Consider the following 17,733-nt stretch of genomic DNA (forward strand, 5'->3'; position numbering starts at 1 on the left):
TTATTTTATTCATTTATCGGCGTCACACTGACGCTGTTAGAAGTATCACTTATTATGTACCTATGTACGAACCAATTATATGGTGAAGAAATTCGAAGACTAAAACGGGAAGAACTCTAAAGCATCAAGACCTAATAGTCGACACAACCGATCTACCACAATTGTTATAGCTCTTGGGTTGTCTTTTGTTAACAGCGGTTATCTCGAGGTTAATAAACTAGCTCTACGTGAATAATGGTATGTACTATGGGCAATTATGGTTTTTAACATATTAAAATGTTCCCTATCACTAACAATTTTTTACATTAGTCCTTCTCCACACTATACAGAGTTCTTTTCAAAAGAAATTCGGTCTTCGTTGGTACCGTTTTAGCATCTGCATTTGTTTTCCAAGCTTCGTTTGATAGTGCTGTCACCAAATGGTATGAAACCCACAATAAGGGTAAATTGTGGAAGGACGTCAAACTACAGTTACAAGAAGGCGGTGATGACGAAGATGAAGATGAAGATGACGAATAAACTTTAGAAAACGAATGAATAAGCGGTTTCTTCCCTCCTCTTCCATGTATATACCTTTACAAGTGTATGCATTATATTTATTTATATTCAACGGCATCGAGAATATGATGAAGATTAATCAGTATTTAGTGAAATGGAAAAAAAAAATAATAATGTTTTAAAAGCTTATGTACAAGTAATATGGCACATTAAATTTAAATTTAAATCAAATTTCACCCGAAGTGGAGGCTTGTTGAATTCTGGAGATGTATGCCTTTGATACGATGTTCCAACTTCTCATATATTTAATTAAACATTGATCCACACAGGGTTCATTACGGTCAGTGTACGGACTGTTGAGGCACTTTTCAAAACAGTTTTCAGTAACTTTATTAACTAATTCTGTTGCATTGGCGACTGCTAATTCTTGACTGATTTGAGATTTAACTTTGTCTGTAACACCACCAGATGGCATGGTATTAGAGCCAGGATTCACTGTTTGTTGTTGGGAAGGGGCAGAACCACCAAAGATTGAAGATAGACCCATTATCTGATTTATATTTATTTTTCTTTTATGATGAGTTGGTTCATATTGTAGTAGCTCTGCAATTTTTCATCTACTACGCTTGAAGAGATGGATGAAAGATCGACGCACGTGCCTACCTTTGCTCAGTGGCTCCTTTCTTTCCGTAAATATAATTCAACAAATTTTGAGCGCAAATGGTTTAGTGGTAAAATTCATCGTTGCCATCGATGAGCCCCTGGTTCGATTCCGGGTTTGCGCATTTGTTTTTATATTTCATTTCAAGTTATAAATGAGCTGCTAAACAAAACGTCCATATCCTGCGAGATTATTCACACGATCCTGCTTATTTCTAAAAGGTATTTGAATCAAGTAGGCTTTAAGTGCGGTGATCACTCACTCCTTAAATTTTCCCAGTGATTCTAGGAAAAGCCCAAGTACGTGTGTAATATTCAGTTTCAATGGAGTTGCTAAGTGAAATCCGTTGGATCAAGTATCATTATACACAGAATACTATCTCTCACGCAATTGCACTTTTCAAAAATCTTGGATTTGCGCTGGCATGGTAATTTGAGACCCTCGGTTCGTTTTCAATCATATATATATATATCTGTCATATGATCAACAATTGTGGTGTAAAGCTACCGGAGGGGTGTACAATACCTGGAGCTTTGTCCATCTCTAGATTTTCAGGTATATGATGTAGCCATACAACTGCTTCAAACAATAATGTATGTAACTTCGTAAACTACTCTAAAAAGACGCCAAGAAAAAGATAAGCGCAGACTCCGAATGGTCGCCATGGAAACTGTAACTAGTGTATAATAGAACCTGAAACGGTAGAAGAGTTGGCTTATGAAGAATGAGCTTGTGTCCTCCCTTGACTATCTAGGTGAACTTTTTAGACTTATGGACCATTTCATTCACCCTCCTTAGTAAATCGACGACAAACATATACCAAGTTCCTGAGCACTTGAAAGAGAGGGAAGATGTCATGAAGCTACATGTAATAGTACATCGAGATGCTTACTTTACATCAGGTCCGCATAAGAAATTACTACCATTATACGTGAAACCATTCTTGATAATGGGCAAAGTTGATGATAATGCATATGAAATAAAAATTCTAGATAATCTCAGGCACTCCGTTATCAACGTACAATGGCTCAAGAAGGTTGAAATGAGGAGAGAGCAATTTAAATAGAAACCTCCAAGAACAAGCAAAGAAAGAATTAACCGTGTAGAAGAAGGTATTGACATAGTAGGAGTGGAGCAAAAATATAAGAAGTTCTCTTTTGGGTAGATCATAACCTTTTGTATTTGTTTTGCAACCATGCCGGTAGTAGCTGAAATGTATCTTTAATAATTGTCGTAAGTTCGTTGAGTTGTATTGTTCTCATCTTTTTATCTAACCTTTGTTGAATTTTTTCTGTATCGATAAAGTTCAGCTGAACAGATGTTCCTTCAGTTTATGGCAAACAGTTCAGGGTTCTTTTCAATAATCGGATTACCTACAATTAAAGGTCGTGAAGGTGTAACGTATGCTTCTAACTCACAAGTGTTATTTTGATATTCAAAGCTGATAGTCACCGCACTATTGGTGAATGCTACATCTTGAGAAACCGCTACTTCAAATTTTAACGGTTGAGGGAGGACATTCTTTGAGTAGCATATTCTGAACTATCTGTTCTTGTATTAGCAATGTTGGGGAGCCGGAATCAATTAATATATTAGATTTCAGCACATTAGTGAACTTCATTGTTACTTCATTTCTTTTTCCTACTATGGGTCCTTTAAGAGATCCTTTAGTTTGAATGTTGGGTATTACTTAGTGATTCTTCGTTTTAGAATGTGTTGGTTCCAAAATAGCTACTTCGTAAGCATCGCCTTTTTAGACCTACAATCTTTTCCATAATGACCAACTTTATTGCAATAAAAGCATTGGTTATTTTTAGTCAAGAGTGGGTTAATTTCTCGAGAATTCAATCTTTGGCCCTTACTCTTTGCCGAGTTTTTATACTTTTTGTAACTAGATTTTTGATAATTTCTGTTATTCTCTTTAAAAGTTTCGTGAGAGCGCTTTTTAGCTATAAAGGACATACGATCGGCAGCAACTCCTAGTTTCATTGCTTCAGCACAAATTTTAGGATCTTCTTGGAAAACCGCTATCGCTAAATCTTCTTTAAGTCCTCCCAAGTATAGGTCTATGGCTAAGTCTTCCTCTACATTTCTTTGCATCTTATAATTCCTTAGAACTTCACTAAACTGCGTATTGTATTCTTGAACGGATCTCTGTTGAAAAGTATGCCTCATTTTCCTTATGACCATTAAGAAATCTACAGGTTGTTCATAGTTTTGTATTAAAGCTTCCACGGCCTGTTTGAAAGTTATAGGTTTATTTTCTATATCTTCTTCTCTTCTTTGCAAATGTAAGTCAGCCCATACTACAGCTGGACCTGCTAAGCTATTCAGTAATATTTTAAGTTTCTTATCCTCAGACTTTATATTCTCAATTCGGAACAGCATGCTTAGGTGATGTAGAAACGTACGTAACTCTTCTGGTTTCCCTGTAAAAAGTACACTAGTCCTGGGACATTCCCATTTCTTATTGCCGGTATCTTGGTGTTCTTGGTCTTCTTGGTGTTCTTGTTCTTCTTTTAATTGTCTAATCTGATTTATAAAACTAAGGGCCATATTACCAGTTTCGAAAAATTAGCGGCTACACCAGATGTAATGAACCACGGTCCAGTTACTTATATGAATAGGATATGATTTTAAACTAGATCACTAATACCTTTTTTATCTATCTCCCCCCGACTCTTCCGTTACGCTACATCTCAGATCTTGCTTGAATCCAAGACCCCTTTATATATAATTATTATCACAAGTGACACAAACCCCATTAATTATTATGTTGAGGTGACATGTCATATAATTTCATGACATGGATGATGTTCCTGTACTTGTTAAGTCTTCATCTGGTCAACTCTTACAACAACATTTGAAGCGCAAATGGTTTAGTGGTAAAATTCATCGTTGCCATCGATGAGCCCCTGGTTCGATTCCGGGTTTGCGCATGTCTTTTTTCTTTCAACAACATACTAGTGCTGTATTTGGAGTCCGCATACAGAAGGATGGGGGTGTTCCAAATCCGACTGTATTATTCACTACGCGGCGCTAGCTACCAAATTATCCCGTTCGAACCCTGGGAGATGTAAAGTTTTACCTCTTCTCTTTTTCTTACTATGTTAAAATGAAAATCATGCACCTTCAAGAAGATCGTCTATCAAAAGGTTGAGGCAGATTTAATAGAAATAAGGTCTTCTACGCGGCTGTCGCCCCTGTGTTGTAATCAAAGGACGTAATCAATTGCAACTGTGTTTCTTTTCATCTTTTTTTCCTAAATTTGGAGGTTATTGGTTACCATCATTATTAAAGGTTGAAATATGATTCACGCTGTACTCATATGTATGTTATTTGGAATGCATTGATAGATTTATTGGACTTTTCACTAACAAAATTATTCATTTAGTTAATAAAAAGTGTCAACCAAGGTTAGTCAAGTTTTACACACCAGTATATTTACCTAAGCAGAAACTTTTATTAGAACAAGTTCATGAATTGATATCCCAGAGAAATAGTGATTTCCAGAGTTCATTTTTAGTTACACCACCTTCATTGTTGACTACTAGCTCTGATAGTGATTCCCTTGATGATGAGGATATTCAGATTATTTACAAAAATTATGCTACTCTTTATTTTACATTCATTGTGGATGATCAAGAATCTGAATTAGCAATATTAGATTTAATTCAAACGTTTGTGGAAGCACTTGATCGCTGTTTTACAGAAGTTAGTGAGCTGGATCTCATTTTCAATTGGCAAACTTTAGAGAGTGTCCTGGAAGAAATTATTCAAGGTGGCATGGTAATAGATACAAATGTGAGCAATATTGTTAGTTCCGTTGATGAATTAAATAGGGCTTCTGAACAAAGTGATGGATCCGTAGCAAGGTTAGCGTCTTCTAGCTTTAGTAGCGCTCTGCAAGCATTTGCCAGTGGTGGATTTGCACAGTGGGCTTCGGGACAATAAATAGCAAACCTTTATAGATGAATTAATAAATAGAAACCATGTTTAAATAAATATATTTACAAGAGGAATAAAATCTACCAAAACTTCCACCAACTCTTATTGCTGTGATCCATAATTTTCTGAGTTTGATCAGTAGATTCTTGTCGAATCTTGGCTAATTCTTCATTAATTCTCTTTAACTCTTCCTTTTGCACTTGGTCAGCCTTCAATTTTTCAAATTGTTGTCTATTCTTGGCCTGTGGTGATTCTGAAGTTTCCCAAGGGGATTGAATACTACCAGTCTTCCAAATAGGATCATCACTTAGAGCAGTCTGTTTAACGATTTTCATCAATTCTTGTTGTTCAGCTTGACGTAGACTCTTCTCTCTTTCATACTGCATTCTTAATTCTGGTGAAAGTGAATTGATGATCTCTTCATCTGTTGGGGTTGTATATTTGAACAAAAGACACCCTCCTGCGATAATAGCACCACCATAACCCCAAACCTTAAGCCAACGAATCCATAAGGGAGTCTCCATCTTTTCCGTGACAGCTGCTAGATGAGATATACACAGTATTACTGCCTCTTTGTTCTAGAAGTGCTTAGTAGTGTACATGTATAGATAGATGTTGAAAAACGCATCGACTTACCGACTCTAATTATAAGGTGCCAGTAGCAGCAGTAAATAAAATAAAATAAAATAAGTTAATATAAATTAATATAAATTAATAAATACCATTACAATATCTCTTTTCAATTGTAACTGTATGTATTCCCCTTTATCCTTGTATACATTTTTTTCCTTTTTCCTAGTTATACCATCGTAATCTGCATTATATTAGCCGCACAATTCTTGGTAGAGGAATGGAGTAAAGACCTTAGTAGCAGTAAAAAGGATGGTAATACCTTCCAATAGGGCCATTGGTAATCCCAGGAATCCACGTTCCTCAATGTTCAAATAGACGGTGTAAAGGACGACTGCTGAAAAGACTCTTGCCAATAAGAATGGTTTTGGTAAAACACCAGACAAAAATGCAACTGGAACGCTGACGCAATCACCACCACGTTGGAAATACTTGAAGCAGCCTCTTTGCAATTTTTTCAGATTACCGTTATCAGCAGCAAACAGTGAGTAAAGTGCAATTGATAAAACGTTCAAGACGGAATCGTAATTCTTACGTTCGTAGTGGTATCCTAACAATTCTTCTAAAACTGTCTCACGATCACTAAAATCTAAATCACCAATTTTCTTAATCAATAAAACCACATCGTTAAGTCCAACAGTCATACCACCACCAGTTAGTGGATGTCTCATGTTAAGGGCATCACCCACAACACACATACCAGTAATATCATTTTGTTTTGCTGGTAGATAAGAGTTTGGCATCGATCTAAATTTACCATCTGAGAGGGCCTCGTCAAATGAGGGACGCAACGAGTCTGGTAAATATGGCTGAACATCTTTGATTAACCAAGATTTAACATTTGATGGTAATTTTGGTGAATTGTACGCGCATAGAATTCTGGTTTCTTCAGGGCTAATTTGATAGACCAAAATTGGCATGTGGTTGCTACCTAGGATGACGTGGCCATGCATAGGAAATGGATTCTTTGCGTCTCTCAAACTCATACCAACAAATGAAGATCCAACTGTTGGCGTATGTTGAGAATCTAATTCTTTTCTGAAACGTGAAAAGATACCATCGCAGACAATGGTTAAGTGAGCTTTGAAATCCACTTTTCCTCTACCTTCCACGTCAACTTTGGTACCGATAACTTCATTTTGTTCATTTTTCAAAATTTGAACGCAATTTCCTTGTAGTCTGGTAACGGTTGGCTCTTCACCAACAATACGTCTTAAATTATTCAAAAATTTACCATGAACAAATGCAACACCGCGCTCCCTTTCATCTTCCTCAAAGTCTCTGGAAGAAAGTGTGCTATCGTCTAGAATTTTATCATTTCCATCTTTAACTAAATCCTTCAATTTCTCCACTGGAGCAACACTTGACTTGTACGGATAAGGGATATCCACGTGTTCACCGTTATAGAAAACAGTATAACCAGTAACAGGATATGCATCGATACCGTTGACTGATTGAGCCATACCTAAACTTCTCAACGCCCGAAGTCCACCTGGTTGTAACAATTCGCCTACAATTCTATCTGGCATAGACCAATTTCTTTCCACTATCAACACTTTCTTACCCTTCCTGGCTAATCCAGTGGCCACAGCAGGACCAATCACACCTGCACCAATCACTATAGCATCATAAGTGACTTGAGAGTTCGCATTCAATAGACTGGAATCAACCATCTTCTACTACTCCTAATTGCACGGGCTGAAAATTGACTTACTTGATTATGAGAACGTTTAGGATATCAAAATCTATCCTTCAAAACCTCCTCCCCTCTTATAATAGATCACTTCCGACCCTTTTCGTTAAAGTTCAGTGCTAGGAAGAGGTTTGAAGAGATACGGCTTCGAGTTTGCACTTCATATTTTTAAAAGCGAAATAAACGAAAAATCTTGCCATTTTTACGATGCTCGACCGACATCAACAAACAAGTAAAAAAAAAAAAACGTTAATTGCCTTTAGAGGAATTTTGTAGCCATTCTTTTGATGTCGTCTCATTCAACATCAGCGGTTGTACTTGTCTGTTTGTCGTTTAACTCTTGCTTTAAGCGATGGAAGCATCGGTGTGAGATATTCTTGATGGCTAGTCTTAGTTGTTGTAGTGAAATAGAGAATTCTGTAACGAGTTCCTGGGTTATAAGGTTTTCAAACGAGTTTATGGCTTTAATACGATCGTCTTCTACACGTTGTTCCTCTCGGCGGTGGTCAGTGGATTCGAATTGTCCCTGGAAAAAAGCGTATCGCTCCTGTAATTCATTGAGAAATGAAGGTTTACTTTGGAAGACTTGTGAACTTGTCGTGTTGAAGGTTTCTGACTCAAGTGGGAACAACTTGTGCAATTTTCTCTTTGCAATTCTTTGATCGATTTTTAGCCTTTCATCGTTTCTTTGTAGTGGTAAGAATGCCTCTTCTGCCCATGATAAATACTGGGCCATCTCTTCATCTGTCCATTCAAAGACTTTTTGAGTAGGTTTCTGTGTTTGTGAAAGTTTAAGGATATTTTGGTCAATGGTGTCCGTACTAACCTCTTGTCTTTTTTGTCGCTGTATAAGTGCATGAATCCATCTCACTTGGTATGATTCAGTGTCGTACATCAACACCCATCTGATGGTCAGTAAAAAATATGCAGTTATCTGTAAGTCAATCCATGACTGGGGTTTAGTATCTGGGTTTAGTTCAAAATCATGTCCTTCAGAGGTAGTTCTAATCAATTGAATTGCGAATAGGTAAAATTCTGGCGGTAAAACGTTCGAAAGCACAAGCTTAAAGATGAGACACTCGTAATTGACCCTGTGGTTAAATTCCTTGATGAAATCCGTCTTCGTGCACAGTCGGGCAATATGTGTAAATAGTTGACCCTCTTGTGGACCCTTCCCACCTTCCAAGACTCCAAGATAGTAATTAGGCAATTGAACTCTCCAAGATTCTGGTAACTTTTCACTTGATTTGAAATAGGGTAATCTGCCAGACATAGTCCATTTGATTAGATCGCATGTATAAATTGGTATTCCCAACTGAACGCTTGACATGTACAATATAGCTAGAGTGGACACCAAACTCAGCCGATAGCGATTTTTATCTTTCCTCCTTCTCGCTAATTCATGGAAACGATCTTGGTCCTCATTGGAATCGAACGTTTGTCCATCTTCTTGCTCGCCAAATTCATCATTATTATCATCATTTTCTAAAGATTTCAAAAGTTTCATCCATATTATCTTTACCAATTTATCAAACTCTTGGGGCAACTTTTGCTCCTCGATTAACCATCTAGATTGTCTCTTGAGCGTAAATTGTAATGATCTTATAAATAATAATCTTGCCTCAGGTCCAAATATCTTTTTACCGCCTTCTTCATTTTGTGAATTCTGTAACTGAGATGAGTTAAAACTCGATTGGAAATTACCCGTGGCACCGGTTGTTAGATTTAATCTTCTTGTTACCACACCTGCATTAGTAGCATCTTCATCCTCATCGTTGAATTCTACATCACCTTCCATGACATGCCCGTATTGACATGTTCTTCTACCATCAATTATACGCCATAATCGAGAGGGACAATTACCAACGCCACAAATGGGACCTCTGATATAGGCCGACATACGGTAGTACTATCCTAGGGATGGATCTTGAACTTCTACTCAAATGATTTTTTCTTTCTTCTCTACTTGTCTATTATCATTATGGGTCGATGATCTGCTTTAGCATTTACAAGCTCATCGCTTCAACAGTATTGACATCTTGTACGCTTAGAACAACAAAACATTAAAAAAAAAAAAAATTATTAAAAAAATTATAGATCTTTATGAATGTTTAAATATTTCTTATGAATTTTTTTTCTTTTTTGGTAGGTTTATTATCTTTAATGATTTTCATGGTTGTTTCTGTGGTGACCATGCCCACCATGGCTGTTATGATGGTGGTAGTTTTGTCTATAATTACCGGTGCCTCCTACTCTAGGACCACCTCCTCCAACCATTGCTGCTTGGAAAGGCATGGCGCCAGGATATCCAAATGTCATGGGGGTTCCAGGTGCACCGCTCATGTATGCAGGTGGCATGTGTGGTGATACTGCTTGAGGTGAAGGGCTGCCACCACCATCATCTCCACCCATCACCGACATCATATTCGGCATGGAAGGATAAAACATTGGTTGTGGCTGAAATGGCATGTACATGCCCATGTTACCTGCGAGGCCATTCATCATTGGTGTCGGAGAAGCGCCAGGCCCCATAGGGAACCTCATCATATTACCCATGACGACACCCATCTGTTGATTAGCGGCGGCGGCAGCAGCAGCAGCATTCATTGAATTCATTTGACGTTGTTGCAAATTCATTTGAGCTCTCTGCACGGCAGTTCTTTCATCGGGGAAGAATGTCTTATAGGACTGTTCAACAGTTCCCGGCCAAGTTGGTGCCGTGAAATAAGGCTTCTCTATGAAGAAAGGCTCCATAACTTTAGATTCACTACTCTTTTGTCTTTGCTTTTCATCATGAGCTTCCTTTGATCTTAAAAACATGTTGAAGTTCTTACCAAATGCACCCCTTCTGTTGTTATCGGGAGACAGAACTTTAGATCCAAAAAAAGAGTTACCATAACGTTTTTTGGAAGAACTACTCATCCTCCCTGATGGAGAATCAACTGGCGTTTGTTCCTGTGAATTGACTCTGTTGGTTTTCCTAATGTCTGTTTTGCCCGAAGAAGGCGTTGGTGGAACTGAAGGTCTGTTACTAGAACTCTGAGGCTTTGGTGGTAAAGATGGAGCACCTTTTAAAGCAGATTTTTTTAAAATATCTTTCATATCCTCAGGCACGTCATAGGGAACTTTAAACTTCTGAGAAAACTTTTTGAGATCTTCAATTTGTGCCTCTTTAGTAGTAGTATGTGGTTTTCTATTACTACCATCTAATGGCTCTCTCTTGGGAGATTTGTTAGAAGGGGCAGGAGAAACATTTTCCTTACCCAAAGTAGCATTAGTACCACTCTTGTGAACTGCTTGTGGATCTTGCTTAGTTTGAGTAGAGCCATCAGTATTTTTACGCTGCTGGTGTGACTGCTGCTGTTGGTCTCCCTTAACTGTACTTGAAGAGATGATAGCAGGGTCCACATGCTGTGATTGATTCTTTAAGGAAGAAGCGTTTTTGTTGGACTCTTGATTCAAACCTTGTTTAGCATTGCTTTTCAAGGCTGCAAGTAATTCATTACCTCTTCTATCCACACCAGAGTACAAATCCTCTTCATCCATACCAGAATCGTCTGCCGCGACCCCTCTTTCTTCATTCAAATGATGATTAGTAGAAACCCCTTGAGATTCAATCTCCTTCGCGATTCTCTCAGCCTCTTTGAATCTTTTGTCAAAATTGGGATCATCTTTATTAATCTTAGTAGTGTAAAAATGTTCATCAAATGTAGATTTCACACCAAATTTTTGTTCGTTGACAGAAAATTGATCCCATTCACCTGCATTATCTTCTAGAGCTTCATTCACATTTCCATCATTCTCATCAGGAGTCCATTTCAACAATTCACGCTCTCTAACTTCAGGTTTACCACTACGAGTAATATCAGTATCAGTCTTGAATCCTTTCCTGCCATTTTCCTCTTGGAATTCTCTCTCTTTCTCCTTTCTTTGTCTTTCTTCACCCTCCTGTCTCTTTGAGTTTTCCCACTTTTCATCTAGGGTAAAATCGATATTCTTCAATTCTAATTCTGCCACATCCTCACCATTAATCAACAATGTATCTCCCAATTGTTCAGTCAATTTCTCTACGTTATCAGTGAAAGCTGTATCTACAACTTTTGGATATTTTAAAACAATATCAATACCATTGGTCGTTTCCAAATTAGTGGCAACTAAAAGACCAGAATATTTGGCACCAGAAGTCACTGTTGCAATGGCTTCTGAACCAATACTGTTAGCGAACAAATAATCTAAACGATCGTTGAAGCCCTTTGAGATCTCTGAATTTTCGTAAAACGTCGAAGGCCCACCACCGCCACTAGATCCTCCCGATCTACCACCGCCAGCAGAAGCACCTGGGCCACCAGATACATTACCATTATTACCACCGTGATCTCTCCTGCGGTTATTGAAATTTCCCTTCATCTCAAGATACCTTCAATAAAAGATAATAACAATAAGAGATAACAAAAATATCGACGACGACAATAAAATCACAACAAAGAAGATTATTCAAAACTCCCTTTCACTAAAAGATTGAAAATGTCTTGAAAAGCTGCTAAAAACAAAAAATACCGGACAACAGAAGAGAAGGTAAGTACAATCTCTCAATTATAAAACCGGTTAATGAAGGGATTTTCAAAGAAAAGCTAGTCCCAGAGCCAGAGACTCAATTAGAATTTGTCTTATTCCCCTTGTAAATAAACCGGCGATGTGATTTCTCTTATTTAACCTTTCCACTTCTCTAAGGGCAGACAGATCAATGGAGACCCCCAATATCACAATATACGTTGCGTATACATACATACATACATACATACATAGTACTAAGAGTATTTATTTGAATGTTATGATCGTTATTCATTATCTCCAGAGATTTTATCTATTCTATCCAGTACTGATTCGATCTTGTTCAGCTTCATGAATTTTTCTATGTTGCTGTAGATGCTTTGAGAGACTTTATTGTACTCTCGCAATGCTGGTACCAATTTCTCAACGTCTAATGTATCTTCATCTTCCGATCCATTTGTCAGGGTTCCCCCGCTTGGCACCAATTGTAATTCCTGTACATCCTTTGTATAGATGTTATTACCTTGTCCGGCTTGGTCACTGTCTGGAATTAAACCGTAAGCGTTTTCCATAGCTTTCGTCAAACTTGGATGTAAATCATTTTTCAACAGTCGATCTTGTAATTTCCTCTTATTACTAGTTTCCAAATCTTGACATAGTTCCTTCAATTCTTTTAATTTTTGCTCCTCCCTAATTAGCTCATCTTCTAATTTTTCAGCATTCGCCAATTCCAGGGCGTATTGAGATTGAATATATTTTCTCTTGGAAACGATATATTCTATATCCACATCATAATCAGATATTCTCGACGGGAATTTGGTTTTTTTCAACTGATGCCTTATTTTGAATACTAAGTCGTTCATTAGGATATGCTTTTGTCGATGTACAGCCGTAGAATCATTTACCACACTTTTCAATTCATCATTATATCTATCTAAAACTTGTTCAATGGCAGTTTCGAAATTTGTCTCTATCAATTGAACCACCGATCTTACCATATGTTTAGAGGGCCTTCTCCATCGTTTAATCTCATAATTTGACGGTAATTTATCTCTGAATTCCTGTCGAATTAAAGGTCCAAAATCCCAATATCTAACGTTGGGGTCCTCAGCATCACTAACAGGATCTCGTTGCCTTCTCTTGAATCTAACTCTTTTCACGTTAATCGGGTCCTCTATTGGTTGAGATTCCCGTTGAATGACAACTTCGTTATCTGCGGCCTCCTCGTCATCATCTTCATCTTCATCCTCATCTTCATAGAACAGTTTCTTCGGAGACGGTATTTTATCTAACCTTAAAGCTTCAGTATCCACATCTTCTACGCTGCTAGTGTCACTATTAGCCTCTATTTGATCCAAGATTCTCTTGGCCATTGATGGTTTGTTGATGTTTTGTTTTTCCAATTCTACTTGATCTACGAGAGAAGCATAAAGTTGAAATAAAGGAAATTATGAGATCAAGATTATTTTTACTAATTAATCGATCAAGGGAAAAGAAAAAGGCGTATAGAAGCTATTTTTTTATTCTATCACATTTAGTTTTTCATGCGTTCTTGTTTCTCTACTTTAATTGAATTTGGTATCAAAGTCTGAAGAGCCACTGTTTTGTTTAGCATCTTTTAATCCATCTTGCAAAGGTGAATATGCGCATTTGGATCCTTTCCTTTTTTCCTTTCCCTGGCTCTAAGGAAAAAGAACAGATATGAGATGGCACAGAATTCCAATGAAATGCACGCCTTTAATGTGGTGGTCCAGCGATAATCTAAACGGTAGTGCATTCAAATTGTAAAGTGCGAAGCAAAACCACTCCACATTGATCTGACATAAGTCTTCACGACCAAACTTGATGCAACACATGCAATGCCGATAGGAATTGAAGACGTAATTATCAGCTGGATTGTAAAGCCCGAGGAAGCCAGATCTACTAAATGCAGGTTCCGCCCACGGTCTACTGGGCAAGAAAATCAAGCATTAGCAAATAAACCTATGGTACAAACGAACAAACGATCATCATGGGAACTTAATCTTACTTTTGCAGGTGTTACTCAGCCACGATCGAGGTGTTTATGAGCTCATTTCGTATAGTCCTTATTGAGAAAAGCTGCCTTGTACCACAAATAGTACTCACTCTCGAGGGTATTCATCTCCCCAGTGTTTACCTTCACTATAAGCCATAGAACATCAATGACAGCCATATACGTGGGCACCAGGGAAACGCTCAATTCAGTTAAAGTTATCTAGCCTTCAAAGATAAAGAATAGCGCGGCACTCTCAATGCTGCTTCTAAAAACATCCGTTGATGTTAACAGAAACTCATTGATGATACTCTAGTGCGTAGCAGTCTAAAGATCAGAGATATGGAAATGGTGACATGTGAATGTGCTGATGTGTCAAGTGTTGGGAGAGGCTCTGTTGGACAAGTATATGAAGAAGTCTTGGTCTCGGATTTGGAGGTTAGAATTAGGGATGATTGAACGTAGGAGGCTCGATTCCACTAAACAAATATTGATCATCAGAACCAAATTTACAAGTGAATATAACCACTTAGTATCCCCCTGGTTTATCAGAGATTAATAGGGCGTGTGGTCTAGTGGTATGATTCTCGCTTTGGGTGCGAGAGGCCCTGGGTTCAATTCCCAGTATGCCCCCTTCTCTTTTATTTTTCTACTTTTTTCCTCTTTCTGTTTGTTTGTTTATTTATTTTTTCTTGTGAATATTTTTTGTTGCCTGTTCTGAAACGTTTCCCAAGCGTTCCTAGAACGTTTCTCCTTTGTCTACTTTTCTGCATTTCCAAGTATTTTTTTTCTCGGTTTTTTTCCCTCTAGCGCTTCAAAAATCCTTACATTTCGTAATATTGATATCGAAAAAATTGTGCCCATTTTGGTTTTCGAAACTCTTCCCAGTCTACGAAAAAAATCAGATGATATTTACAGTACTCAAAACCAAATCCCCAATCAAGTACTCTCAACAACTTAATATGGTTTCGTGGTCTAGTAGGTTATGGCATCTGCTTAACACGCAGAACGTCCCCGGTTCGATCCCGGGCGAAATCATTTTTTGATTTTTTTTTTTGGATAGTCTCCACTTGCAGTGGTATATGATGAATCCAACAAGATAGTTCATTTTTAATTTTTCAAATTTTAATAGGATATTTCTTCCAATTATATTTATTATATATACATTAAATTTACAAAATTTATATTCATTTAATAATTATCAAATCTTTTGATACATCAAAATATATGCTGTTCTCGAGTCACCACTCTCTTCACCACCTTTCAAAACATCTTCCTTCTCCAATTCTATGATGCTTACGTCATCGATTCTATACCATTTATCAGATTCCCTATGGTAAACATCAGCAGTATAATGCCCACCGTCTGAACTAACACCATGATGGTATATCACACCGGTTAAATGGTAACGTCTATTTTCATCTTTATATGCATTAGCGGAAGAAATGGATTCTATGGGTATTATTAGTTCATGTTCATAGTTAATCTTCTTACGAATTTTTTCAATGCGGCCATTGTAGGCGTTATAATTAACCATACTGTTATCCTTATCCGTATTGTTAATAAACTGGAATCTTTTCAACTGAATCAACAACACCTGAGGTAATCTGTCGATAAAAGTTTGTTTCTTTGCCTCTACATCATAACCAGATGAAGATTTGAATGGCAGTAGTTCATATTCACTAAATTTTTTAAATGCAGTCTCCAAATCGTTAACAGATTTATCAGAAATATCGAGTTGAATTGTTTGGAATGGATCCAAAGTGATCGATTGTGATTCCTTGTTGTTAGGAATATCCAGGACGGAACGGAATTGACCACCAAATAGGCAGGACATGGGCGAAGGTTCCATTTCTACAGTTCTCTTAGCGGCAGTCTTTGTCTTTTTTCCCTTCTTACTAGAACCGCTAACTTCATGCCAGCCATCACCTTCTTCATCATTATCCTCACTCACAGTACCATAAGTGGAGATCAAATCTTTCAATTGACCGGGTGAGCTCTTCAAAAATTCTGCCTTTTTGTAACGAGGTAGGTTTCTAACAAAGAAAATCCTCAATTCTTCATCGTTAATGCTTTGTAACAGATTTAGAATTTCGTTATCGCCTAACGAACAGATGGAAGAGATGAATTCCTCGTGCAATTGATCCAATAGGTGTGTTAAAAACTCTTCGGCATCCTCTTGGTGCCCCCATTTCAAATCCTTAAACTTGGGAATAGTCGATAGAGCCTCGTAGAATTCATCTGGCTTAATAGCTTCAGAAATAGAAGAAACCACATTAGACTGTCTGATACTGCCGCTGCCGACATTGCTATTGTTACCGCTTCCATTCTTTGCTGCATTCTTCTTTTCAAGCTCGACAGTGTCCTTGTCAAATTGCTTATAAATGTTAAGACATGCGTCTAATAGCTTGGATTGTATGGGACCAGCTCTTGCCACCACGTTTCTTACACTTACCACATTCAAAATATTGATAAAGGGTCTACAATAAAGTAGTACCTGTAGCACAGAACTCATAAAACAGACATTGGCCCTATTGACAATACCACGGGGTGCCACAGATTTAACACAAAGGCCCTTATCTGCACCGGCAGATTTCAAAGTGTAATCGATGTAATCAGGGTCAAAACACATCCTCAATGCCACGGAACCTAGAGTTTCTACACCCTTTGTAGTGGGGGGTATATATTTCTTATCCTTCTTTTGAGGTGGCTGATTTGAACTATTTAGGCCGTTGGTACCTTGACTGTTAGCCCCGCCAGTTGCTGTTGATCTACTCTTGGCAATCCCACCGGAGGCAACCGCAGACCACAACTTGGGAGTCTTTGATGCTGTAGGAGCGGGAGCGGGAGCGGGAGCGGGAGCAGCGGCCGGAGTTGGAGTAGGAGCAGGTAAAGATGCGGAAGTATTTAATTCAGTTGCATTGGGTTTTGGTGAATCCTTGGACAAAGTCTTTTGTTTAGGTTCTTCCTTCTTCTCTTCCTTCTTTGGTTCAGCGGTGGTGGTGACATTAGCAACAGGAATAGTAGTCCTTTCTTTCTTCGTTATTTCTTCTTGATTACTCTCCTGATTTTTTCCTTGATCTAGTCCCAAAGCCTTTAATCTCAACTCATGTCTCTTTGATCCTGCCTCCTTGAACTCCTCAGGTGCGGCATTGAAGTATAGAGGGAATTCCACGCTAGTAGCGTTGCTAGATGTCAATTTACTAATTTCAAACTTGTACTGTTCGGATCTTGGTCCTGAAGCCTTACTCTGAACATTGACCCCACTGGAACTGACACTTGAAGAATTTGACATGGATGCGGGATGGAAGCTTGGACTCATTTGATGGTGGTGGTAGTGGTTAATCTTCGATGATGACAAACCACCATTAATAGTAGAGCCACTACCACTACCACTGCTGCCTCCATTGTTACTCCACTTCTTTTTCGAACCCATTCCACCACCTTGTTGAGGCATACCACCACCTTGGTATAACATCTGATTCTGATTCATCAAATTAAAAGGGTACCCGGGAGCTTGACCAGCATACATATAGGGCATTTGTGGATAAGCATAGATAGGTACTGGAGGCTGATAAGCTGGGAAATGCATACTACCTTGGGTTGGCAAAGGAGGTGAGGAAGTCTTTGGATACATCGAATAAGACTCCTCACCGCTGTCGTGAGAATTCACTGCAGACATCTTGCTGATGCAGCTTCGTCTTCTTTCAACAAACACTTATTGAAACGGCTCAATTA

At 38.1% G+C, this 17,733-nt stretch overlaps 9 protein-coding genes and 4 non-coding genes across 13 annotated transcripts, besides 3 other annotated features; 6 read left to right on the top strand and 7 right to left on the bottom strand.

Moving 5' to 3' along the window:
* Window positions 1-234: 234 nt before the first annotated feature.
* Window positions 235-519, top strand: QCR9 (ubiquinol--cytochrome-c reductase subunit 9; the record flags this gene model as incomplete). Its single annotated transcript, XM_002495370.1, has 2 exons — window positions 235-237; window positions 310-519. 2 exons carry the CDS (start codon window positions 235-237, stop codon window positions 517-519), a joined length of 213 nt encoding a protein of 70 aa, XP_002495415.1.
* Window positions 520-724: 205 nt separating this feature from the next.
* TIM13 (protein translocase subunit TIM13) lies at window positions 725-1,045 on the bottom strand (the record flags this gene model as incomplete). The annotated part of the gene is made up of 1 exon (XM_002495371.1): window positions 725-1,045. One exon carries the CDS (start codon window positions 1,043-1,045, stop codon window positions 725-727), a length of 321 nt encoding a protein of 106 aa, XP_002495416.1.
* Window positions 1,046-1,212: 167 nt separating this feature from the next.
* ZYRO0B10758r lies at window positions 1,213-1,283 on the top strand. Its single transcript has one exon. It is a non-coding gene; the product is annotated as a tRNA-Gly (tRNA).
* Window positions 1,284-2,024: 741 nt separating this feature from the next.
* Window positions 2,025-2,312: a mobile genetic element.
* A 188-nt stretch (window positions 2,313-2,500) lies between these two features.
* Window positions 2,501-3,604: a mobile genetic element.
* Window positions 3,605-3,750: 146 nt separating this feature from the next.
* Window positions 3,751-3,966: a long terminal repeat.
* Window positions 3,967-4,027: 61 nt separating this feature from the next.
* Window positions 4,028-4,098, top strand: ZYRO0B10846r. Its single transcript has one exon. It is a non-coding gene; the product is annotated as a tRNA-Gly (tRNA).
* A 369-nt stretch (window positions 4,099-4,467) lies between these two features.
* On the top strand, window positions 4,468-5,113 carry APS3 (Aps3p; the record flags this gene model as incomplete). The annotated part of the gene is made up of 2 exons (XM_002495372.1): window positions 4,468-4,489; window positions 4,554-5,113. 2 exons carry the CDS (start codon window positions 4,468-4,470, stop codon window positions 5,111-5,113), a joined length of 582 nt encoding a protein of 193 aa, XP_002495417.1.
* Window positions 5,114-5,187: 74 nt separating this feature from the next.
* On the bottom strand, window positions 5,188-5,631 carry CBP4 (Cbp4p; the record flags this gene model as incomplete). Its single annotated transcript, XM_002495373.1, has 1 exon — window positions 5,188-5,631. One exon carries the CDS (start codon window positions 5,629-5,631, stop codon window positions 5,188-5,190), a length of 444 nt encoding a protein of 147 aa, XP_002495418.1.
* Window positions 5,632-5,931: 300 nt separating this feature from the next.
* ERG1 (squalene monooxygenase) lies at window positions 5,932-7,410 on the bottom strand (the record flags this gene model as incomplete). The annotated part of the gene is made up of 1 exon (XM_002495374.1): window positions 5,932-7,410. One exon carries the CDS (start codon window positions 7,408-7,410, stop codon window positions 5,932-5,934), a length of 1,479 nt encoding a protein of 492 aa, XP_002495419.1.
* A 315-nt stretch (window positions 7,411-7,725) lies between these two features.
* Window positions 7,726-9,330, bottom strand: RRN7 (Rrn7p; the record flags this gene model as incomplete). The annotated part of the gene is made up of 1 exon (XM_002495375.1): window positions 7,726-9,330. One exon carries the CDS (start codon window positions 9,328-9,330, stop codon window positions 7,726-7,728), a length of 1,605 nt encoding a protein of 534 aa, XP_002495420.1.
* Window positions 9,331-9,590: 260 nt separating this feature from the next.
* Window positions 9,591-11,837, bottom strand: PBP1 (Pbp1p; the record flags this gene model as incomplete). Its single annotated transcript, XM_002495376.1, has 1 exon — window positions 9,591-11,837. The coding sequence occupies one exon, from the start codon at window positions 11,835-11,837 to the stop codon at window positions 9,591-9,593; it is 2,247 nt and encodes a 748-aa protein (XP_002495421.1).
* A 431-nt stretch (window positions 11,838-12,268) lies between these two features.
* OKP1 (Okp1p) lies at window positions 12,269-13,354 on the bottom strand (the record flags this gene model as incomplete). Its single annotated transcript, XM_002495377.1, has 1 exon — window positions 12,269-13,354. The coding sequence occupies one exon, from the start codon at window positions 13,352-13,354 to the stop codon at window positions 12,269-12,271; it is 1,086 nt and encodes a 361-aa protein (XP_002495422.1).
* A 1,202-nt stretch (window positions 13,355-14,556) lies between these two features.
* On the top strand, window positions 14,557-14,628 carry ZYRO0B11000r. The gene has a single exon. It is a non-coding gene; the product is annotated as a tRNA-Pro (tRNA).
* A 331-nt stretch (window positions 14,629-14,959) lies between these two features.
* On the top strand, window positions 14,960-15,033 carry ZYRO0B11022r. Its single transcript has one exon. It is a non-coding gene; the product is annotated as a tRNA-Val (tRNA).
* Window positions 15,034-15,196: 163 nt separating this feature from the next.
* On the bottom strand, window positions 15,197-17,677 carry UBP3 (mRNA-binding ubiquitin-specific protease UBP3; the record flags this gene model as incomplete). The annotated part of the gene is made up of 1 exon (XM_002495378.1): window positions 15,197-17,677. One exon carries the CDS (start codon window positions 17,675-17,677, stop codon window positions 15,197-15,199), a length of 2,481 nt encoding a protein of 826 aa, XP_002495423.1.
* Window positions 17,678-17,733: the final 56 nt, after the last annotated feature.

Source organism: Zygosaccharomyces rouxii (genome assembly GCF_000026365.1).
Source record: "Zygosaccharomyces rouxii strain CBS732 chromosome B complete sequence".
Classification (NCBI taxonomy): domain Eukaryota; kingdom Fungi; phylum Ascomycota; class Saccharomycetes; order Saccharomycetales; family Saccharomycetaceae; genus Zygosaccharomyces; species Zygosaccharomyces rouxii.